Source organism: Rhinolophus sinicus, chromosome 6, assembly GCF_057876585.1.
Source record: "Rhinolophus sinicus isolate RSI-liver-muscle chromosome 6, RSI-T2T, whole genome shotgun sequence".
NCBI lineage: Eukaryota > Metazoa > Chordata > Mammalia > Chiroptera > Rhinolophidae > Rhinolophus > Rhinolophus sinicus.
The window spans coordinates 20,923,918-20,950,450 of NC_142506.1; the positions used below are offsets into that span (position 1 = coordinate 20,923,918).

A 26,533-nucleotide genomic window follows, 5' to 3' on the forward strand; every position below is an offset into this window, starting at 1 on the left:
GAAATAAAGGGAGGAACTGAGTTGTCTGGCTTCAGGAAAGGGCTGAAGGGGCAGATTTCTTCCTGACAATAGAACTGCTGGAAGCCATTGTTTCTTTGTTGAGCCCTCCCTCTCCAGGCGAGCATTAACAGGCACTTGCCATACCTGAGTCTCCATCAACTTGGCTAATAACACCATTTATCCAACCCACCCTGGTGATTATGTGACCCTGCCCACTGAACGTTTGGGCTCATCCAAGCCTCCTCCAGTAGCTTTTCTGTACAAATTGCCTGCCTTGGTTCATGCTACAGACTTTCCTAAAATCTCTTGAGGTTCACAGAACTCAGAAAAGCATCATCTGGCTTTGGTATGTCCCTTACCTCTGGGTGAGCAGCCCTAACCCAGGCACTAGCAGCAGATGGCCTTAGTTTTAGCTTGATCTCTTAAGGCACCTCCAAGTGCTGCACAAGTGGTGGCTATTTATGGATTGCTTTGTGGCTCATGCCAGGTGGCCCTAGGCAGAGCACATACTGCAGATAAATTTGACCTGCAGTTGGTCCCCTCCTAGGAAGCCACAGGGCTGGCATGCCCAGTAGTAAGCTTCAGACCCTATAGGAGAATCATCCCGCTGCCTGCAAGGATGACATATCCAATGGGAAGATTGGGCAGGCACCAGAGCCCTGCTAAAGTGAATCCTGCTCTGTATAGTCTGCCTCTGCACCACAGCTCCTCCACTGTATTCACAGCCACTGCTCACAACCAATCAGCCAGAGGGGCAATCCCTTCTACTTATGTGCAAACAGCAACCAGGGCTCAACTACAACACAAGGGACACACAACCCACAAAAGGGACACACCTGGCACACCCAGCTCTGGTGACAGAGAGACTGCACCACTGAGCTCCACAGTACACTTACTTCATAAAGCCACTCTACTAAGTCAGTGAGATATAGGAGCCCTACCTGAATCATAGAAACAAATACAGGGAGGCAGCCAAAATGGGTAGACAAAGAAATATGTCACAAATAAGAGAACAGAACAAAGCTCCAGAAAAAGAATTAAAAATGGAGACAAGCAATCTATCAGATTACAACTTGAAAAACACTGGTTATAAGGATGCTCAGTGATCTCAGGGAGAACTTGAACAAAGAGTTAAGAAACACAAAAATGGAGACAGAACATAAAAAAGAACCAGTCATAAACAAAGAATAGAATAACTGAAATGAAGAATACATTAGAGAGAATCAACAGTAGATTAGATGAAGCAGAAAATTGAATCATCAGTTTAGAAGATAAGGTAGCAGAAAACACCCAATCAGAACAACATTGAGAAAAGGGAATCCAAAAATATGAGGATAGTTTAAGGGGCCTCTGGGACAATATCAAGCATACCAACATTTGCATTATAGAGGTACCAGAAGAAGAAGAGAATTGAAAACCTATTTGAAGAAATAATGATGGAAAACTTCCCTAATCTGGTGAAAGAAATGGATATCCAAGCCCAGGAAGCACAGAGTGTCCCAAACAAGATGAACCTAAAGAGGCCCACATCAAGACATATCATTATTAAAATGTCAAAAGTTAAAGACAAAGAGAGAATCTTAAAAGCAGCAAGAGAAAAATAGTTAATTAACTAAAAGGTAGCTCTCATAAGACTGTCAGCTGATTTCTCAACAGAAACTTTGCAGGCCAAAATGGAGTGGCACAAAATATTCAAAGTGATAAAAAGCAAAGATCTATAACCAAGATTATTCTACCCAGCAAAGCTATCATTTAAAATTGAAAGACAGATAAAGAGCTTTCCAGACAAGATAAAGCTAAAGGAGTTCATCACCACCAAACCAGTATAACAAGGAATGCTAGAGGGACTTATTTAAGTTAAAAAAAAAAAAAAAAAAAAAAAAAAAAGATACAAAGTAAGAATAATAAAATGGCAATACCTACATATCTGTTAACAATTACTTTAAATTTAAGTAGGTTATGTGTTCCAGTCCAAATACATAGGGCTGAATGGATAAGAAAACAGAACCCTTACATATGCGGCCTACTTCAAATTGAAAAACACACAGACTAAAAGTAAAGGGATGGAAAAAGATATTTCATAAACATGGAAAAAAACAAAAACAAAAACAGCTAATTGGAGTAGCAATACTTATACCAGACCAATAAATAAATAAATAAATAAATAAATAAATAAAACTTTAAAATAAAGGCTATAACAGAGACAAAGAAGGACCCAGTAATCCCACTTCTGGGTATTTATCCAAAGAAACCCAAAATGCTATATCAGGGAACATGTACCTTCATATGCTTATTTCAGCATTATTTACAGTATCTACAATATGAAGGCCACCTGGGTGTCCCTGAATCCAAAAATGGATAAAGACGAGGTGGTACAAATATATACAATGGGATGTTACTCACCCTTGAAAAAATAGAATGAAAGCTTGCCATTTGCAACAACATGAATAAACCTAGAGGGTATTGTGCTGAGTGTAGTAAGTCAGACAGAAAGACAAATATCATGTGATTTCTCTTATAAGTGGCATCTAAAGAACAAAATAAATAAATGAAACAAAAGAAAATAGCTTCATCACTTGTCACTGTAACATAGAGGTTTTATGGGAACTTAAAGAGGATACATTTTAAATTATGTCATATATTTTCTCTACATTTTCACACTCATTCAGACAGATTTTACAGATGTCAGTTTTAATGTAAATATGTCAAATCATAGGGAGTTCAAAACATTAAAAACATGGTTTTGTTACAAGTGCATATTGACTATGTTTTTAACTTTTTTATTGTTTTGAAGTTATTTCCTGTGGAGAACTACCTACACCTCCAAATGGAAATAAGATTGGAACTCAAACTTCATATGGCTCCACAGCCATTTTTACCTGTGATTCAGGATTCATGCTTGTGGGCTCTGCTGTACGGGAATGCCTTTCTTCAGGTCTTTGGAGTGGATCTGAAACCAGATGCCTAGGTACAGATTTTGAAGTCATTTTAACCAACCTCTTCCCCATTCCTCCTTCCCTCCCCTCCCCCTGGAAGGAAGGCAGCCCTTTTTCCGTAATATGAGGTGACAGCTGATATTCATAAGTAAGGATTCGAAATAACTTGATATTATTTAACTGGAAAAAAAAAAGTCTCATAGTAGAAAAGCTATTAAACAGACTACTCTTAAAGCTAATCAACTAGTATTCCAAATGAGAATCTTATGGCATTAAGGAGAGACAATGTCTTTCAAGCATGGTGAAAATAAAAAGGTGAAAACTAATTGCTGATAATTATATGTCTGCATGCTCAGCTGGATTAATTGGTGTAGCAGTTAATTCATTGTAAACCATAGTCAATTCTCCTTTCACCTATTTTCGTAAGGTTAAAGACCAAAGAAGAAAAATAATTTCCACATTTAAATATCTTTCTCCATTTTTATTTCACAAGATTTTGAACATGTGTAATATTACTTTTCATTGAAACTTTAAATATATATTTTTTAAACTTGATTTTAGAGCTAATAGGATTTTTTCCCTTTAGGGTTCTTTGAATTCATTATAAAAAACTGCATTAAAAGAAACCGCACTAGCCTTTTCTTCCTTCACCTCCTCTTTTATTATTAAAATAACATTATGATTTATACTTTATCTCTTTTTTCAAATATTTCAATAATTTCTTTAACATTACAAGAAGAGTATAATTTATATGCCTTGTTTTTCTCTAAAATGATATCAAGACCTGACAGCCAGTGTGGAATTAGGTATAATGGAAATTGTTCTAATTATTCGCTTGTCTGTTGGGAACAAGACGTAATCTTTTTGTTTATTAATTTAAAAATTGTTGATTATTATGAAGAGGGTATGGCAACATTTGTACAATGTTTTCTCTCTAAAATTTTACTTTTAAAAATATGATGCATGGCAGAAAAGTCTATACTTTAACAAGTTAAATACATATTGTTTTGCTCATATACTTGAAAATATTCATGGTAATGCAATTATTATTTGAAAGTTAAAAAGTATAGTTAGAGGTTTCGGTAAAATTCTCCCCCACCCCCCGTTAGACATATTTGTTAATAGGCATACTTGGAAACCTAACAACAGTTGTTTCTTTATAAGATCATATACATGTAAATGTGTATAAAAAGAAAACAATAAATAATTAAATATATATTAATGTAAGATTAAATAATCAAACTGTTTCCTAATAGTTCTTAAACTGATTTTGGTTATGCTGATTTCAATGACAGATTACTTAGTTCACTCATAAATTTGAAAATGTATATGTAAACTAAATCTAAAATATTGTATTTTATGGCCCTATGCCCTGATAAACTGTTATCGTGTATTCTTTATTGAATATTGTATACAGAGGGGGGGTTTATTCTATTTAGAATTCTGAGTCAGTTCTCTGAAGAGTCAGGCATAAAAGGAATATTTATGAACAAACATTTCCTTTCAGTCTGCGAAGACAACATCATCATCCATTACTAAGGACATAGTGTTGACATCAGATATAAATTTTAAAGGATGTTGGTACTGGTAGTAGGGAAGTGCAGTTGCCAAACAAGCAAATCCTAACTAACATCTTATGCTTGGAATGAGCTTTTGAATTCATGTAGTCCAGTCATTCTTCTCACATGTGAAAGTGTTTGATTGAATTTACCAGTGACAACGTTTGAGTCTGAGTGTTTTTTTGTTTTTTTTTGTGGGAAGGGTTTTAAGGTTTCAAATATTTTAATAGATAAAGGACTATTGAAGTATTCTGTTTAATACTGTGTTCCTTCTTGTATGATATGATTTTCAAAGAATTTGCCTTTTTCTTCTTTTTAAAATGATTTTTATTAAAATGTAGCTAACATACAATGCTATATTACTTTTGGGTGTATACCATAATTATTCAATATTATATACCTAAAGAAGTGATCACCATGTTAAGTCCAGAAACCATCTGACACCATACCACACTATCACCATATTATTAATTATATTCCCTGTGCTGTACTTTACATCTCTGTAACTACTTGTTTCATACCTGGAAATTTGGACCTCTTATCCCCCTTTACCTTCCCTCCTTTTGAATTTTTCAGTTACAGTTAATATCCATTATTATTTTATATTAGTATCAGGTGTACAGCATAGTAGTTAAATATTTATATAATTTACGAAGTGATCCCCCTGACTAGTCTAGTACCCACCTGGCACTATACATAGTTATTGCAACATTACTGACAATATTCTCTATGCTGTACTTTACATCTCCATTACTATTTTGTAACTACCAATTTGTATTTCTTGATCCCTTCACCTTTTTCACCCTGTCCTCCAGCCCCCCTCCCATCTCACAATCATCAGCTTGTTCCCAGCATCTGTGAGTCTGTTTCCTTTTTGTGTATTCATTTCTGTTGTCCTCTAAAATCCACATATAAGTGAGATCATATGGTATTTGTCTTTCTCAATCTGACTTATTTCACTTAGCATAATACCCTCTAGGTCCATCCATGTTGTCTCACGTGGTAAGATTTCATTCTTATTTATTGTGAATAATAAATATTTCATTGTATATATGTACCACCTCTTCTTTATCCATTTATCTATAGATGAGTACTTAGATTGCTTCCATATCTTCACTATTCTTTTTATTCGAAACTGTTAAAAGTATTGGCATAAAGTTATTCTTCACATTTCCTTATACTTTTATTATAATTTCTTTAAGCTTGTAATGCTATCACTTTATTCATTCCTGTTATTGGTAATTTTGTTCTCTTGTGTTGATAGAATTAGCTAGTAGGAGTTTAACAACTTTGTTGCTGATTTTAAAGAAAGAATATGTAGCTTAGATAATGTTCTCTATAGTTTTTCTATTTTCTATTTTCTTCATTTCTTAAACTGTTTTTAATGTCTTCCCATCTACTTTAACTTTATTTTCTCCTCTTTATTTTGCTCCTCTTTTTTCTCTTTTTAACATGGAATTTGAGGTCATTGATCATATATATTCCTAATAAAAACACTTAATGCTGTAAATTTCCACACTAAGCACTGCTTTGTCTGTATTCTTCAAATTTTGATGTTATATATTTTTTTTACACAGATTGAAATGTTTTCTAATTTCTTCTAGACCCAACTGTTACTAGAAGTGGATTTTCTTTTAATTCTCTGATATATGGCATTTTACTGTAGTTATCTTTATGCCATATAATCATGTTTGCATCATGTGTGGCATGTTTCTAAGTAAACTTTAAAAGTTTAGTAATGTTACATATGTATATAAACACACAAATAAACTTAGATCACGATATTAAAAATATTTCTTTCTGACTCATTTCAGCGGGTCACTGTGGAATTCCAGAACTCATTGTGAATGGCCAAGTCATTGGAGAAAACTACGGATACAGAGACACAGTTGTTTATCAATGTAATCCTGGTTTTCGATTGATAGGTTCCTCAGTGAGAATATGTCAACAGGATCACAATTGGTCTGGTCAGCTCCCATCCTGTGTGCGTAAGTAAGCATGGCAAAAGTAATTAGAGACATCTGTTCTCACCCAATTACCAATAATTATATTCTTAGGTAAGATATGTAAGTACACACACACACACACACACACACACACACACACACACAAACACATACACCTCTATAGGTAAATCTATATACATATACAGAGGGTGCCAAAAAAAGTATACACATTTTAAGATAGGAAAAAAGTGTATTAAAAACACCCTGATGGTAACCACTTTGAGCACCTCTTGTAATTGCAGAAGTCAAATGTGACTTGTATTCATCTTTTGTTATCGGCATACATTGAGTATTACAATTTTAATACAGTTTTTTCCTTTCTTAAAATGTGTATACTTTTTTTTTGGCACCCTCTGTATATGTTTACAGATGAAGACTTACTAAATTCTCACAATTCTTTTTTTATACTAGTATGCACTAGTCTTTGAAGTGGGATGAGTTCAGAAGCACATAAAACCAGGGAGAAAATATTAGAATGCCTGTTATTATTTATGTTTTATCATAAAGACAATAAATTAAATTCAGCTTTTCTGGTATTTAATATAAATATGAACTATTTATAAATCCATATTTCTGTATAGAAGGTGCATTCTTGATGAATTTTTAGTTATAACGCCTTTAATTTCTTGAGACCACTGTGGAATAGCATAAATATTGCGATATGATACTATGGAACTTTTTATAGTGGAAAATATTTTGGATAAATTTTTTATAATAATTATTATTCTATGACTGTCACATCAAAATCAGATCCTCATGAAGTGTAATTTGTCTGTGGAGGAGTCATCAGATGTGACTTGAAAAACTGTTCTCATTTCAGTCCACTCTTATCTGTAGGCTCTAATTCCCTTATATGAGTATATAAAGTGAATGATTGAAAGAGTTTATCATTATGGCCAATTTTTGCTTCAAAATCCATAGTATGCTTAAATGCATCAAGATTACATACACACAGCTGGTGTCATTATAATGTTTTGTCATAAAAGATTATAAAATATTTAAAATTTATTTAAAAACTTATTTTCAATCACTCTTTCTATTATTTTTAAATTCATACAAAATTGTATAACCATAGCTAATTTTGGAATTGTTTTAATAAAATATCTCACAAACTTAACAAGTATCCATCTGATCTTTTTAAAGTTAATTTAGTTAGGAATTCACACATGAAAAATAAAGTGGATTTTAAAATAATACTTTCATATTATTATTATTATTTAAATACACCTGCTGTGCTCTGTGTTTCCCATATATCTGATATAGATTTGCCCATTGCTCATTTATTATGACTGTTATACATACTCCTAAAATCATTATATAGTTGAATATTGATAATGCTGTTACTTTTTCTTACCCCACTGAATCCCCAGCAGTACAGAATATTTCACATCATAAGCTATCCCATTTTGGATCTGAAAGTCAATTATCAAAGTGTTTGTTTTTTTCTTATTTCCATCCCCAATTACTGACATTTAAATTAAAATTGGTGTTAGAAAATGAGAATAAACTCTGCAAATATGCTGTAATTGTAATATCATAGGATCACACCATAGAGATTTTGGAGGCTTCAGATAAATAATGCATGGGACTTTTTGTCTTAACAGAAAATACTTCCTTTATTCTGTGACTGAATTATATCCATATGTATAAATTTCATCACTGTCAAAGTTTTATCCAATCAATAGAAATTTATTTGAGTTCTGTTTTCATGGAGAATTATTTTGTGGGTTGAGATTTAATAGGATAATAGATCATATAGTGAACAATTAAAATTACTTTTCTAAGGAGTGTGTGTGTGTGTTGTATGCATATGCTCTTGCACATGAGTGTACACACATACACACACACACACATTGTCTGGTGATTTAAAAACAGTAGTATTATGCTTTTATTGGTCCGAGATTTTTTTCCGCTTTCATTTATATTGAAGCATAACCAACTAATACCCCTGTTTTCCTTGTTAAATAATTGATACTATAAATGAAAATTGGTCCATAGGGTAAAACTGGTTACTTTATTGATAATTTTAGCAAGAATAAGATGCAGTTAAATTTCCATATGAGTAGGTTGACATTAACAATACAGCTAAAAAATAATTGCTCTTGGGTAATTTCAAAAGTACTATAAATGACTATGAGTTTTTGCTGTGCCCAGTAATGAAGCACTGTTACTGGAGTTGCTCTGATTAATAGAGTGAGATAATGCAGTAAAACAATTCATAGAAATACAACGTTTGGGAAAAGCCAGAACTCCATAAAATCTAGAATAGAGCTGTAACACTAAAAGAGTTTAAATAATTCATCTAATTGATACCATTATTCCCAAACAAAATTGTGCTAAATTATCAAATATCAATTGTGAAGAAAATAAACCAGTAAGAAGAATTCTAATACAACATCATTTTGTTGTCCATATTATGTAGTCACATTAAATTATTCTTCAAACACACTTTTACTCATCAATTTATTATTCATAAAAATTGATTATATAAATATTAAATTAATTTCAAGGTTGAATGCAAACAACAGGCGTATCTTCCAATTCTTAAAACTTAACTAGAAAAGGAAAATTCATGAGTTTCATTCCTTTCTGCTATTAACTAATTACATGAATTTAAGTCATTCCCAGATTTTATTCTTCAGTATTATTCCCTTAAAAATAATAGAGAGAATAAAAAGATACCATGATCTTTACACATCTCAGCACCACTTGCATAAAATTATCACAATTGTAAGTAATAATATCTTACTAATATAATATTTTTATTATACAGTTCATTTTGGCATTCTAAATTGCTCCTTTGCATTAGTAAATATATATAGATGTATGTACATCTATATATACACACACACACACACACACACACATATATATATATATATATATTTGCATAAAAGTAATCATCTTTCTACATTGTTTGAAATAATTAATGGTAATTGTCATATGATAATTGATAACCAAATATTCTCTTTTGTGCTTCCCCTGCCCCCACTCACTGCTGTTAGCTGTCAGCTGTGGTCATCCTGGCAGTCCAATTTATGGAAGAACAAGTGGAAATGGATTCAACTTTAATGATGTGGTCACATTCTCCTGCAATATTGGGTACCTTATGCAAGGGCCAACAAAGGCACAGTGCCAGGCCAACAGACAGTGGAGCCATCCTCCACCAATGTGCAAAGGTAAAAGTCTAACTGTATTCCAGCTTAGCACACGGTAATAATGTGTCTATGTAAACATAGGTGATAACATTTGAAACAGCTTGGGTAGAACAGTGGAAAGTTTTCAGTTAATAAAACAAGAAGGTACAGTGTTGATGTCATCTCATTAGCGATGCTTTCCTTTTTCCTTACTTTCTAACTTACTTTTTTTAAGTTAAAACTGGCAGGCATTGTTTCAACTGAATAACTTTATTGTCTTGTACCTATTTTATGGCTGCATGTAAAAAGTCATTAAATCCGTTTTACTTGCAATTTGCTTCATAATTAAGGGATCTTACCTTTGACATTTATTTTCCTTATATTTTTAGAAAAAATATACTCGAGGCCCGGATTACCATGATACCTGTATGGGGGAGGGGTTATTTATTGTTTTCACTGTGACAAAAGATTAAAGAGAATTTTTTGGTGTTTTCCATTTTGCAAAAAAGTGTGATATAGTTCATATTGTTCAATAAAATACAATCAAATCATTATTTTTATATTTCTCATGGTTTAACTAAAGCTTATAAAAAAAAATGATAAAGCTTATCATTTTAAAAATCTGTACTCAGCAGAATACTTATGGAGTTGCTATTAAAAAATTGCAACACAGTTTTTATTTTTTCTAAATTTTCAACAAAGATTTGACTTCATTACCTTAGATAATCCATGTATTAATTTTATTCCTTGAATCTCTGATTTGTTTTTTACCACTGAAATTAAATTTCTTATGGAATTCAATGTAGGTGTATGCATGTTATTTCAAACATACCTTTTAACATTTGACATTTGTTTAGTGGTGAACTGTTCTGATCCTGGAATTCCAGCCAATTCCAAAAGAGAAAGCAAAATAGAACATGGAAATTTCACCTATGGTACTGTAGTATTCTATGACTGCAATCCTGGATATTTCTTATTTGGGTCTTCAGTTTTGATATGTCAACCAAATGGACAGTGGGACAAACCTTTACCAGAATGTATCAGTAAGTAGATAATGTGAATTATTTCTCGAGAAGTGCCATGGAAGCAACATGAATGATTTATTGTCTTATAATAAAATATCTAGAGGTATATATCAGAAGGATTTTGTTTGTAATAATTAGTTTAATGTAATGCTTAATTTTATTGTTTCATTGTTTTGAAACTACACTTTTTTATATTGTGCCAATTCAATGACCAAATGTCCTTTTAATTAATATTAATGTAATGAATATCTTTCTATCATTCTTTCATTTTGAACTTTGATAGAGCAGATGAAAAGCAGACATCTTTCATATCTATGATATTACCATTCCATAAGAGGCAACTAAATTTTGATTTACTTTTGTGCTAATATTTCAAATTGAATATAGGGCAATATTATTAGTCTTAATGTAAACAGTCACCAGAGCTTCAGAATACTTGAGGATTTAGACAAACATATTTTTAAAACTTATTGAATATAAATATTTATTATATTGAGACACATACACATATGGACGCAGTTAGTGTTAGTATACATCATCTTTAAAGCCAGTGAACATTTAATGAGCACATTTTGTTATACGTTATGTTTGAGTTGTAGAAAACAAATAAGAAAAATTATAGCAGTTATGCCTATAATTGACATGTATAGTGAGAAAATAAATTAGCAGAAATAATTAAAAATTATATAAGGAGACGTAAACACTAAATTTTTGGAATTTAGTCAGTTGATAGATTTCAAATATACATATGTTTCTCAAAGAGTTGGTGAATCCTGGATATAATAGGAAAGAAAACCATAGATTGGAGGAGTAGTGTGTCAAGAAATCATTGTGCAAGTAATTTTTGGTTATGCCTAATTTTAAAATTATAAAATTATTTTATGATCATATTTTACCTAAAGGTACTTTCTTCATGTTGATGAGGTGGGATTTTTGAAATTTTTGTAACATCATTTATGCCCTCAGGAAGAAACAAAATTTTATGCAGTGTCTATTAAATTTCAGATTCTATGCAAATAATTAAGGCAATCGTCGATCGCTTTCTTAAAATGTATTTGACTTTTTATTGTAGACTGACTGGTCTAATAGTTTGACTAATTTAATAACTTGGCCTTATGTGGCTATAACATTAAAATTAAAAATCCTTCATAGGACATGTAAACATGAACTTTTTCAGATTTTTGTAGCTCTCATATACTTTTTTGCCTTTATTTCCTGTAGCACTCCCTGGTAGTGTGCTAAATACTCAATGGTTTTTATTAGGTTTATGTCCCCTTGTGTGCTATTTAACACTCTAGTCATGTTGCACTCAATATTTTTCCAAGTTTCAATTGTAAGTGGACACACAGCAAGTTCCCAAACTACCTCTAGGTTATAAAGAAAATTCTACAATGTATTGACATCTAATTCTGCTGTGCCTAGCAGTATTTTGTTTAACAGACCACTGAGCATTTTCTTTGTACACCGTAATTAATTCATTAGTGATCTGGAATGGAATTATTCAAGACCACATATTAGATTGTGTGTCACAGATCCATCTTTACTCCCTGTCCTTTACCTTCAAAGTTCTTTCCTTTTAACTTCTCTATGGGCTTATTTTGAATCATATTGGCACCCTATGTCCTTATTTAGCCAATCTTTGTCTATGCTTTATAGGCACTTCACACCCATGCACATAAGCATGTGAATGTACACTCACGAGCCCCACACATGCTGACTTATACTTACTCAATCATTCATGCTTACTTACTCAGGGTGAGTGGGTTAACAGAATTGCTCCTATAACTGAAACTCCCATTGTATTTTTTTTTTTTGAAATGGAGCTTTCACATAGATATTTGACTTCTGGAAGTTGTATATATTTGAGCAGATAATTTACTTCTGGTTTATTTTGTAAAAAGTTGGTGCAGGTTGTTTGATAGGAGATATAAAATATTTTATATTCAATAATTATGTATTGTAGTGATTGACTGTGGACACCCTGGCGTTCCTCCTAATGCAGTCCTGTCTGGTGAGAAGTATACCTTTGGGTCTACTGTTCACTATTCCTGCACAGGAAAGCGTGTCCTTCTAGGCCATTCATCGAGGACTTGCCAATTAAATGGTCATTGGAGTGGATCACAACCTCATTGTTCAGGTACTACTTGAGAAATTGGATGATGTTTGTTGGAAATTATACTATTATTTTTATTATTATTATCATTATTAGAAATATCTACACAAAAAAATCTAAAGAGATAAAATAATACATTTCTTTTGTAAAAATCTAAGAGAAGCTATAACATCATTTATATAATTATTGGAATTCTTAAGGTACTATAAGTTCAGAGCGTGAATTAATACTTATCTTATAGATGGTAAATTACAGATATGTTTAGAATTGTGCTTTGGCTAATGTAAACAATTAAGTGGTATTAGGATGCTACTCTGTGTAAAGTGTTTTTGTTCATTAAAATGGTGAACCACTCAAGTTTAAGTAGCTATTCTCTTTTAGCAGATACCAAATATAATTTTCTCCAGAAGGCAATGTTATATCAGTGATTTTCTCATAGAATTCAGTTATATTAAACTTTCTAAACAATTGATTTCTTATAGCATATTTTTAAATAAAGCCTTAAATGTCTTAAGTTAAACTAAGACAAGTTTTATGAAAGATTTTTATCTTTCCTTCCGTTGTTATTAAAAGGCAACATGTAACTTCTGAGTCTCTATAACCCCATGGTGCTCTATATTATTCATATATTAGAAAAAAAGAATATTAAGGCTTTTTAAAATTAGTAATTTTCACAAAGTACTTGATAAATCTTTTTCAACCTGTTTATTGCTTTTCATCAAAAATGTCATTTAAGTTTTAGATCTGTGATTCCTCCCTATTTGATACTATCTATTGTATTTGTTTTTACCAGATATCGCTGCTTATTTTTCTCCCTGTTTTTTAAAATTAATATAGTGTTCATTATCTTTATGTTATTTTATCTCTGTGGAGATCGTGGCAAACATTTATTAGGAATTGTTTTACATTGTTTTTCCTTTAGAGATAAAAGTTATGTAGTGATTACTTATTTCAGAATGCCCTTATAACTGGTGGTTAATCCCCATGAAGTAACTTCCTGGAACTTCAAATTTAATGTACAGATTTAAAAAAACTATCATTTTAATGTGACTGTAAAATTGATTTTAATGAGAATTAAAATCTTTACGTTGAAATAACTCATAATTAATTCACTCAAGTAACGTATTATACATAAAAACACATAAACTCACACATATATACCACAGTATGTTAGGAAACTGCTACTGAATTGTGAAAAAAAAAACGTACATGGATATTTAAATGTGAAATGCTTATCTTTAAGTTTTGTGTGGTTGTTAATATTACATCACATGAAAATGAGAAAGTGTAAATAAGGATTCAAAATACACAGGGCATGTTAAAAAAGGCATCTAGACAGAGAGCCTTTTCAATGCTTATGTATTCAACTCTCTCTCTCTCTCTCTCTCTCTCTCTCTCTCTGTCTCAACATCTCCTAACATAGTGGCAACTTTGAGTAGAATTATTTTAAAAATGATAAAAGGACTGTGTAAATTCTTAACGCTAAATCAAAAGATGAACACACAGTCATGAACAAAATCGTTATTAGGAACTTAAGTCACAGTTTCTAATCTTATTCACAATTTATTTTTATATTACATGTATGAGAAATAAGCAGTTCATTTATCTTGGTCAATTGTCATTGGTAGAGAAAATTAAGGGGTGAAAATTTAGAGTACATTAAATACTATATTGTAACATTTGCATTTTTCCAGCAAAAAAGAAAAAAATCACAGTTCTAATTTCACAACGAAAACAAGATTTTCAGTCATTAGAAAATTCAGAGAAGGAAACATGCAAATTACCAAATCCATTTTTTAATTTTTTTTAAATAAAACCTTTGTTATTTGAGCCCATAATACTGTCAATTATAAAATTTCCATTTACTTGATCATTAACCAAGTTCTAGAAATACTAATAAATGGTCCTTAACCTATTTGATAAGACTAGATATCACTGATAAGGAAAATAACACCATACTCTGCAACTATTTTCTCTTTTGTTTAGGTGTTTTCTTATGACTGGAGTTAGATGGGAAATATCAATTATGATCTTACCCAATCAACTTACCACGTTAAAAATAGCATGCATAAAAGTAAATGTATACAAGAAATTTGGACTAAATCATAAACATTGTAAATGTTTGTTGAAATAAATTAACTTGAACTGTACTGAATTGCAGGTGATGCTACTGGTACATGTGGGGATCCAGGTACCCCCGGTCATGGTTCTAGACAGGAAAGCGATTTCAGAACCCAAAGTTCTGTACGTTTTGCTTGTGATACTGGTTATATTCTTCATGGCTCGGAAGAAAGAACATGTTTAGCTAATGGCAGTTGGACTGGAAGGCAGCCAGAATGCAAAGGTAATATCAAGCAGAAGTTAAATATATTGAAAGTGCTGAAACTCAATGTATATCCAAATTCAATTGGTTACTACTACTAGTGAAATTACTCCTGTCAGTTCTTTGTGTCCCCAACCATGGAATAAAATCAGCAGTATTCCAGTTTTATTGACAGCATCCTGTAAGAGAACTGTGCTATGTAATAATTATTAAAAATATACATCTTACAGGTCATTTATATACAAAAAATTTTCACATCTTAGCAAACATCTGGATTGGAAAAGTTAAAAATTATTTCGTAAAAAGTTTTATTTTTCCCCCCCATTTATCCTAGTACTCTATGTTATAGACACTAACAGGAAAAAAGTAGGTTGCTCTACATCAACATTACCTCAAAATCTGTTTTAGGTTTTAGACCTGTAGAAATGGAAAGATATAGAAAGATGCCCACATGTAAAGAGGTTTTTATTTATAGAGTACATTGCTTATAACTAGAATTTTTAAACTTTCATGTGTTTGAGTAAAATTATTAATTGTTCTTGCTGACTCAGTTAACATAACTAAACCTTTATATGATTGGCTAGAAAATGAAATGTTGCTACAAAATTATCCTTGTATTTTAAATCGTTCCTTTGGAGATGATTTTAGTGCAAAAAATTAAACTTACAAAAGTATTTATAAAAGTTACTTGATGTTCTATCTAATGTATTGGTTTTATAAATAAGAAATGATTCCCAATAGAACCTCTTGATAGTTTTTTGATTGATTATATTTCGGAAGCTTTTATTGTGTTTATAATTTGTATCCATAGTCTAGGAAAGATAGTTATCTTTTAAAAATGGGACCAAATTTAATTATCTTAATTAAGAGAGATTTGCAACTCAGTTGCTATTATGGGGAAAGGAGTTCATGAACAAAGTTGCTGAGCAAAAGATGCTAAGTAAGACTTAACTTTTCACTTTATTTCTCAAACTTGTTTACTTTCCAAAGGTAAAGTTTCTGTAATGATGTCATACATTACATGGGTGATATCTTAGCCAACCTATTGTTCAGCTGAACTGCAAAATATTTTTACATGAAATACAACTTGGTGCTGACTGTGTTTTGTTATTATGCACTTTGTGGATAAAAATGAACTAGGAGTTGTAGAAAATATAGGAAAATTAATATTTTTCTCATAAGTGGAGCTCATATAAATCATTTAGGCAAACAGATTACTGTAGATGAAGGGACAGAGAAAATGAACAGAAAATGCAGGAGAGCAAAAAAATTGCAATGTATAAAAAAATAGTCTACACAACTATGTATCAGAAAATTATAATAAACATCAAAACATCATTTTCTACCTGTCTTAATATGAAATTCTGGTGTATGTGCAGCAAAACTAGAACTTTAATACATTTCTAGAGGTATTTTTTTATTGTTATAATATATTTAGAGTAATTTGACAAAAATTCATATATAGTCACAGAATATATACAGGTTTGACTTAACTCCACTTTTGAAGATTTCTTTTCTAAAATGAATAAATAAGTAAATAAGTAAATAAATAAATAAATAAATAAATAAAATATTAAAGAAAATACATAATAGTAAAGAGGCAATTTTTTATTTCTAATTGATTATAATAAGCAACAGGACATAATTGAACACTAGGAATAATATGACATATCAATTGTATATTTTTATGATGTAATAATGTATAGTCAATAAAATATCAGAAAACAGGCCATGGGGCAATATGAGAAAATATAAATCATGTAAAACTCAGTTTAAAAGTAAGATTCAAAATTATGCACTCTATTACAATCATGGGAAATGATATTCATTTAAGGAAAGCATAAAAGGAAGTATACAAAAATGATAACAGAAATAACGATGAAATTTGAAGTATTTTTATTCTTTATATTCCAAATATTCTGATGTTATATTACTTTAGCATTTACCACAAAATATAAAAGCTTTCCTTGCATGTGATGGGTAAAACATGTAAAAATAATAATATTCAATTACTGTGTTATAATAATTTAATATATAAAATCACACAAATTTAAAGAATGTAGCATTTTTTGACAAACTGACAGGTTTTTAATGGTGATGACACATGGCATTGAACAAGATGTGTGAAAACAAGCAAACCTTTACACTGTTGATCAAATTGTGTATTGTGATAATATCTTCAGTAACTATATATATTCTTTAATTAAAAATATTTTTTAAAAATAAAAGTTACCCCAATTTTCCACTCTCAGAAATTTAGTGTACACAGTTGTATATATAAACTAGAGTATATTTAATTAAAAATGATAAACAAAACTAAACTAAAACAAGTTTCATGTTTATCTATAGGGGATTGGTTAGGTATATTATGAATATACATATAATGGAAAACTATCCAGTTACTAAACTTTATAAAAGAAAGATGCCCTGATTGTTATATTACGTAAAAAAAAAAGAAAATAAGATTATAAAACAGAATGCATAGCATAGTTCTATTTTTAAAAAAATGGTACTATTTCACTACTGTGTATTCTGTACTTTGTACAATGCCTGCAATAAACTTCAAAATGAATACATACTCACATTTATTTATACATATTCATATAAGTATTTATATAAATATTTTATTACCTTACCTCTTAGTGATGGATTTATAAACGATCTTTAATTTCTTCCTTACACTTTCATTGATTTTTGAATTTTTAGATATGGCTACTTATCACCTTGATAAAAAGAAAATAAATGGTATAGTAATTATAAAATACAAAATATCTCTAGCAACAAAAGAAAAAGCAAACATATAAAATACTCTTTGTGTAACTTACTTATCTAACACAAAAAATGGTCAGTTGACAAAAATATATTGCATTTAAGCCATTCATTTACTAACCTGAATAAGATCCAACCTTCTCATTATATGCTATCAGAATCTTCTTGTAGAACTTGTACTAGATGAAAATCTATTATTACCTAGCTGTGGGACCTTGGTCAAGTTACTTCATCTCTCTGTGCTTCAGTTTCCAACCAAAAAATGGTGGTGATATTAATATTAACTCATAACATTAGTTGTGAGGTTAAAAATTTTTGGAAAAGTTGTGGCTGTCACATAATAATTTCTGAATAAATGTTAACTATCATTTATATTAGTTAGGTGAATTGACAGCTGGTAAATGATATTTTCTAGGAGAGATGGCATTGTCAGCTAGTATAAAACATAAATGAGGCTATGTTCACAGGAATCAATAAACCCCTCTTCCCCCAAATATCAATATGGCAGAAGCAAAGTAGTTGTTGCATCTCTTCACTGTGTCCACAGAGCTTTCATCCCTTACTCATGATAGATGATGCACTTACCTGTTTTCATTTTAAGTTATTTTTACTTATGTCTAATTCAAATAATGCTCTAAGTAAGAATAATGTGTGTATGAAGGGTGGAGGAATTAAAGAGAAGAGGATAGGTATAGCAGTATAATTTGTCCATATTTGGAAACCACCCTAACTAGAGAAGTTCTTAATTTTTATTGTGAAAAAAAAAAAAAAAAAAAATTGACTGAGCCTGGATCCCTATTTCAAAATTCAAAAACAAGGATGATACTTTTCAAATCCTTCTTGGGATGTGTCAAGACTATGGATTGTGATACATAAATACATATGACCAGATTGTTACTTTAGGCAGGTACTAATGAATGTAAAAGAAGGTAATTACTCTTGACAGTGGAAGTAGAAATGTTTTCTATCTCATTGGTTCTCCTGAAAATATTACCTAGACTGTCTTGTTGTAATTGTATAAAATGTGTAAGTTTCCTATCTACATACACATATAACATACAGCACCACTGTAAAGGATAAGCAAAATTAAATGTTTAAGAGACAGCAAGTGATATAGATGGTATTTTCTGAAACTGTAGTTACAACTTCATATTCATACGATAGCTTTACATTCCATAAAATACTCAATGCCTTCTTATGTTACAGCAAATTTAGTATTATATTCAACATAGCCTTGTTTTTAAGGTATTTCAAAAATTCACTATGGCACTAATGGCAAATAAATATAGTACAGAGTAATCATATAAGACATTGTGTCTGTGACGCTTGTTTACGAAATGTTGAAAACTCAATGAAAATAATTTCTAGAACTTGGTCACTTTGTTTTTACTCAGTTTATTTTTTGTATGCCTCCGGCCAGAGAGATGATAAAGTTTTAATGCAAATCAGTTATACACTTAGATAAATAAAAATATTCATGGGTGCCTAAAATATTTAAATTGTTTATTTTATATCTGTCCTCTTGGAAGTATAATTATAATAAATATCTATTGCATCTCATTGTTACATATCTTCCAATTTTATATTAGTGACTTTTTAGGCAGAAACTTTTATAATTATTCCTTGAAAGATTTTTGTGGTGTCCCAAGGCAATACGCTTCAGTAATTACTTTGCATCCCAGTAATTACGCAATAAAATCAATATTTATTCATTTTGAATTTCAACCACTTATAAAATATAATTCAATGCTTATTTTAGAGGATTTTATAGCTACTTTGGATAATTTTAAACAAACATTCAGCCATTAACTCTTTGTGAGAAAATTTCTATTTCCACTATTTTTACATATACTCTTAACTATTTTGTTTTATAGCTGTACAGTGTGGTAACCCAGGAACAACTGCCAATGGCAAAGTCTTTCGGATTGATGGCACAACATTTTCTAGTTCAATAATTTATTCCTGCATGGAGGGGTATATCCTTTCTGGACCTTCAGTTAGACAGTGCACAGCCAATGGAACGTGGTCTGGAACTTTGCCTAACTGTACAAGTAAGCTTCTTGTCAATAATTTTACATATCACTAGTTATATGAAAATATGGGATATGCTGTGTGTATTCTGTAATCCGTCAAACCATGCAAGGTTTTAAATATTTGTATTGTCTTCAGATTAAAAGATGATAATAGTGTTATGGTTACAGTTTACACTAATGACTTTAAGAATCAGTAGGATTACTTACCATGTTGTTACATTGGCAGAGGAAAATGAGATTACAGAAAAGCAGTGCTATTAAATGTTGTTAAACAGTATTTTAAGATAGAGATGAATTATCGGCTGTAATCAAGACTAATAATACAATGAACACAATTTCCTTTTGCTAGTCTAGCACATGTCAATGACTGACTTGGTTTTTAAAGAAGCTTACTAACTATTGATGGGTGCTTGCACTACCCTAGAAAGTTCTAATAGCTGAGTTCTCCTCTTGATATGTTTATAAAAAGATGGCATTTTTGAGAATCTGTATTATAATTAAATAAATCACTTAAAGAAAAATTTAAAAATTTATTTAAAATTCCTATATATAAATTAATGCTTATGTATGGAATAAAATAGAATTTATTTAATCAGCAATAATACATCCATTGGAAAATCATGGTTGCTTCTATTTATTAAAAAAAAAAAAAGAACTTCAGTGGCATCATGTAAATCATGAAATTTTTAAAAAGAAGAGCTATTTAGGATGTATGCAGAGACTGTAGGAGTCATGAGAAGTTGCTAAGCCTCTATAATAAAAGAGACTCTGGGGAGAGTAATGGGCATGCTTTGGGTATTACAATTTGGGCAGGTTATAAATCCTTTTGCTGTAAGGGGCCTCAATAAGAGTAGGCAAGTTTGTGGATAACAACGTAAATGGGCTTAAGTAAAATTTGTCAGTGAGGAATGTATTGCTTCCAGACCCAAAAGGTGTTGGCTTTATTTTAACATGTGGCGTTAAGAAGGTCAGTAGGTGATCTTGAGAGCATTGGTGGTGGAGCTGACTGACCTACTAATTCTCAGAAATGTAACTAAGAAGACAGACCTGTGCTAGGTGTGGGTCTATGATCCATCCCCCTCTTTTTTTCTTTTTTTTCCCCTTTAAATCCTTTGTGAGTATTTCTATTTCCTAAATGAGGGACTCAAATGAATCCACTCTGAGAAAGATGCCATCAGAGTAATATCATTCATATCTGTGACTCTGGAGAAAATTGGTTGTAGTTAATATCTTGCATGCAAAATTGTGTGTCATGACAGGGTTATTGAGATAGCCTGTGCGTATGGTGTCTCTGCAAAGATGAAGGCAAACTATGGATGGCTTGGAGGCTCTTGAAATAAGCACTGACTAGAACATATTATCCAAATCCAGATCAGCAAAAATTTTCCCATTGTGGATTGGAGTCAGTAACAAGTAATATTTCAGGCCCTGTGTCAGCATCAAATGCTGTTACATCTGATCTTTTGGCAGTTCTTTACTTCACCTTGGACAGTTTCCTCAGAGGCTGACCAGTATTCAGCTGAATACTCACGGAGTTCTCCCCCTAGATCTCCAGAGCACTCTTTCTGAGTGAGATCTCTCCGGTATTCTGTCTAACCAACTCTGTCCACCTTGTTCTCTCCTGACTGTCAGATCCATCTTTTCAATTTAGGGAGTTGGCTGGGCTTTGCATGGGGTTCTCCTCCCTGTGCTTCAGCTTGGAAACTCTTAAAGCAGGAAGAGGGGGTAGTCATAGGACTGATCTCATTTGTTTCCTGTCACTCAAGGATCACTCTGCTTTGCTGCCTTTTGAAACCCATTTTGTGTTTTTTATTTTGTTGTTTTTGTTTTTTCCCCCAGATTTTATCCTTTTTTTTTTCTGGTTGTTTCAAATGGAGAATAAATTTTTCCCTGTTTCTCCATCTTAAAGGAAAGAAGTCCTCCTGCTTATTTTGAAAATGTCTCAGTTTTACAAGACTGAACCATCTAACATTTAACAAATAGGCTTTACTGTTTCCATACTACACTACCCCATCTGAGCCTTAAAATTCTTAGCTGGTACCCTACCTTTTAAGTATCAGCTCAAATGATACACTTGGCAAAAGACTTCTCAGGACAGGACTTTCTCATATACATTTTAGCTAAAAGTGATCGCTCTATGCTGTATAAATCTTTTATAGCAATTACCTGTCCTGCTTGCTAAACCGTAGACTTCACAGGGCGGTAGTTAGCGGATCTGTTTATCTCATTGACCTTCGAGGGCAGAGCACAGTACCTAACACCTAAGAGTGTCTCAGTAGATAATTGTTGATGGTCTCAAATATATCATATGAATTTTATTTTAGCTGTAAGTATACATGACTTCTCATTTCAGTCCATTTTAAAGTACTTGCAGAGAGGATTTGTCACTTTATAGGGCTCACAGCACTTAGTTTCTAGTAGATAATGTTTTCAACATATACTTAATAAGAATGAAATAATGAGTATATTCAGAGTAAAAGAAATCTGCAGAATAATATATCTCCTTTTTTTCACAATTTTATTTAAGTATGGATAAATAGCTAACTAGTTTATTTTTTAAAGATATTTTCCAGTTTTAGTAAAGATATACACATAGACATATCCCAGTCCTTGAGATTGAAAATTACATCGTTTTAACTAAATAACCTTAGTTTTCCCTTAGGAATTTTAAGTCAAATTAAAAGTCATTCAGATCAAAACAAACTGATTACAAACAGCATCAAAAATATAAAGAAAGTCTCTTTTTTAACTTCAGTTCTTCAAGGATAAATATTGTATTAAGTAAGGTATTTCAAGCATTAGCTTTTAAATTATGAATTGCTATTAAAAAAATGAAGATTTACAACAGTTGACTTCCTAAGTAAAAAAGTACTAACACCCTGGAAGCAACTCAAAAATATCCCCAAAAAGAGATCACAGAGAGAGGTTTTGGTGGCAATTAAAACAGACTAAACTTCTGTAATTAAAGAATCTAACATACTGATAATCTTATATATTGTGATCAAAGTGAATTAGAACCAATGTTTCAGATTCCTTCTCATTAATTTGCAGTAGAAGTTAATTTAAATATGTGTTTCATAGAATTGTATAATTGCGGAGCTGGAAGAGATTGTGTTATATACTTACATGTATAGATAAGGAAACTAAGACACCAAATCTTTTTGTTGACTTTCTGACTACTGGCAGAGCTCATCAATAAATAGTTATTTCTCTCACACAAATGGATGGAATTTACCATTCAATTTAATTATTCCTTGTACATACCAGGAAGGTTAAATGCAAATAAAAATATTTTTTAAATAAATTTTGATTTAATATAATTGCCTTTTTCTGGTGTCTATAAGCAAGACCCAAATATGAATTTGAAATGAATTAAATTAATTATGGGAAAAATAATTAAAGTACCTGAACTAAACTTCCAAATCTAAGCCCTTATAGTAATTTTTCGAAAACGTACCTAAACAAAATTTTCCTTTTTTCCTTTCCATTGAAATTGTACCCAATTTACTCATAAAGAATATCTGTAATATAGTGCTGGCCATTTGTTAGGATTTGTGCTAAGTGCTTTACATAAATTCTCTCATTTATTTCTAACAACAAATCTATGAGTTATATAGTATTATCTTTTCCATTTCACATTTAAAGAAATAGTTTTTTACTAAGAAAACAGAATTTCCTTTCCCATGGTACACAGCTAATATATGTAGAAAATAAGATTTTCAACCAAGTCTATTTGAAGTAGTTTTCTCAAATTCATTCTCTCCTTTTTAATTTTTTCTCCTTTTCGTTCTTGCTTTATGTCCTAACTTTTTAAATGGTTAAGTATAAATATAAATATAGGACATTGCTTATTATGCATATGGAAATGTTAATTTATAGTATATTCATCTTCAAATTTTCTAATTTCTCTAGATTAACAAGTCTTTCTGCTTAAAATTACAATGTCCTCTATATATCTTCTCAATTATTTTGTTGTTTTCTTAAGATGAGTGTCTAAATATAGAGTACAAATATATAAGTTGATAATAGATTTGCAATCTTGCAAGAGATGAAATATTTTAATGTGATGCATCAAAGGAAATGAACCAGAGTACTGCTGAATTACACACATAATCATTGATAAAGGGGATTTGCTAGAAATAGGACAGTATCAATTGAAAGAGAGAAAATCAACAAGATTAATGATGTGATAGATGTTTCAATATAGGATTATTTGAATATGAAAGAATTAATAGAGACCATTGAATAAATTAATAAAGCTCTTGAAATATAGTTGAAAAAATTGCCCATCTACAATGGTATGGTGAAAGTAAAATATAAAGAATTAAATTCTATTTGGATTTTTTCCCACTTTTTAAAAAAAAATTTGGTCACTTTAAGTGTTTTTTCCTGAACTAGTTCTTAGCAACTAGTCTTTCCTGCATAGTGAAAATCAGAAGAGTGACCCAGTTTTTAGAATACAATTTTTAACTTATAGCAATATATTTTATAATCTAAAAATACAGTTAAAATGAAACAGAGAACTGTCAGTATATAATGTGATTGGACTACTTATAGATTCTGTTAATAAAGCATCATTTACACAAAACCTACTATCTTTGGGCACTATGCCAGGAACTAAGAATAGAGTTCAGTAAGGTCGCTGGTCTAGGCAGTGGAGTAGGTTTGTTATTCCAAGCAGTTTTGCTCTGTGAGAATATCCCACCAGTGTAATTTGAAAATATACCTTTCATGTGTTTGCCCAGCAGCATATGAGCAAACACACACACACACACACACACACACACACACACACACTCTTTTTCTGTTCCTTAAAAACCCAGTTCAATCACATGTGTAGATGTGTCAGCTGGAACTTGCCTTGTCCATTTTAAGAAACATTTTTGGAATAAATATTATTTGATAATAATGGTATTTTCCTCCCTTTCCCCTTTATATTTAGCCATAGTACAGATTTTGGTAAAAGAGTAAAATTTTCCTCACATAAATTCTATCTGCTAATATTCAACCAGCTTTGCATTATAAATGAGTTGAGAAGTTGCCCACTTAATAATCTGTCTCTAAAATTATGCTTCATAAACCCATCTTTCTGCACCCATCTTTCTGCAACTCCAGACAGGTCCTTATCAAACCTACTGCCAGTGCTGGAGTGTGAAGCTTCCCCAAAATAATAAGTTTTCTCATGGGTGGGTAAAAGCATGCATCATGAGATCAAGGTCATGCATTCAAACATCATGCCCACTTTGGCAGAGGAATTATAAAGGTTAAGAAACATCCATGGAACTAAACCAAGCTGGAAGGAAAATATATTTGCCATAATACCAGAAAGCTATTAACAGTACTTTCATTATATAATTCAGTTAAGTTCTTTTCTATGGATTTCAGTCTGAAATAAAATATGTAAAAACTAAGCGCAGGTAAATACTCATTCAAAAATACCAGGGTTTGTTTTGTTTTGTTTTATTGTGGCTGTTTTTTTTGTTTGTTTGTTTGTTTTTGTTTTTGTTTTTTTTGCCTGTTGCTTGCTTTTGTCAGCATACAAACCTTTCAGGATATAAATAGTGCAGGATCTTCAGCTTTCAATGTCTAACAGGCAGAGAGCCACCTCCTGTACCTAAAGCACATAGTGTTTTGGGAAGAAGATACAATCTGCACCAGGATAGGGCTTGTCAAGAGGAGTAAGGATTGGTTTTCAGGTATAAAAGGAAACACATTCTTTTTTTTTTTTTTTTTTCCTTTTCCCATCTACTAAGACTTCTTCCAAAATGATCAATGCCCTGCATCTGGCAGGTCCTGTCATTTGGGCCAGGAACAGAGTACTGAATCTGATCCAGTGATAAATGAATCCAAGCCTTTTTCCCCCAAAATAACTAGGACAGAAATGGTCCTCCCTGGATCTTTGTTACCAACTTGAGAATTCTCAGAGTTTTTTGTTTGCCTTTTGGTTTGTTTTGCTTTTGTAGAGGACAAGTCAGGGAGATGGCACTAGTCTCAAACAAGAGAAAGCTGGGGAATATCCCAGCATGAAACTGGGTGAAGTGAAGCTAAAAATCATCTAAATCTCCTCAAGGAGAGCTATTGCTTAGTGCAGTGGTTCTCAGATAGGGGCAGTTTTGCTTCCCACAGGACATTTGATAACGTCTGGGGATATTTTTGGCTGTTACAGTGCAGGTGAGTGGAGTATGCTATCAGTATCGAACAGGCAGAGGTCAATGCTAAACATCCTCAAGGCATAAAACAGACCCATACAATCAAGAATTAATTGGTCCCAAATGTCAATAATGCCAAGATTAAGGTTGAGAAAGTCTACCTTACTGAGATCTAAAAAGAAAACAAACTTTTGAATTGAGAGATCCTGTAAATTCTGGAGTGTTGTCAGAGAAATGGTTCTCTGACAACTTCATCCGGCTCTAGATGAATTTTATTTCGGGCTTAAAATCTGATAATGTACATGTGTAATGAATGATTCCTGAGCAAGCATGTTCATTTCTGCATTGTCTCTAATAGGAAAACAGTGGGATAACTCAAACATCATGTTACCGAAACTCCATTTTTTTTCCTTGCATCTGCCTGCCTGCATGCAGTGGCCCAAAGAAATTCATGAACAGCAGTTTGAAGTATAGAAAGAAAAA

The 26,533-nt window shown here is 31.6% G+C and overlaps 1 protein-coding gene across 5 annotated transcripts in view; it reads left to right on the plus strand.

The window, feature by feature from the left end:
* Window positions 1-26,533, plus strand: part of CSMD3 (CUB and Sushi multiple domains 3) — a 1,092,836-nt gene that overhangs the window by 1,011,239 nt on the left and 55,064 nt on the right. For all 5 annotated transcript variants that reach the window (XM_088798979.1, XM_088798980.1, XM_088798981.1 and 2 more), the window contains 7 exons: window positions 2,795-2,968; window positions 6,310-6,483; window positions 9,507-9,680; window positions 10,496-10,681; window positions 12,627-12,800; window positions 14,938-15,120; window positions 19,743-19,919. In XM_088798979.1, the coding sequence (XP_088655105.1) occupies window positions 2,795-2,968; window positions 6,310-6,483; window positions 9,507-9,680; window positions 10,496-10,681; window positions 12,627-12,800; window positions 14,938-15,120; window positions 19,743-19,919 (1,242 nt within the window). The remainder of the gene's footprint in view (window positions 1-2,794; window positions 2,969-6,309; window positions 6,484-9,506; window positions 9,681-10,495; window positions 10,682-12,626; window positions 12,801-14,937; window positions 15,121-19,742; window positions 19,920-26,533) is intronic.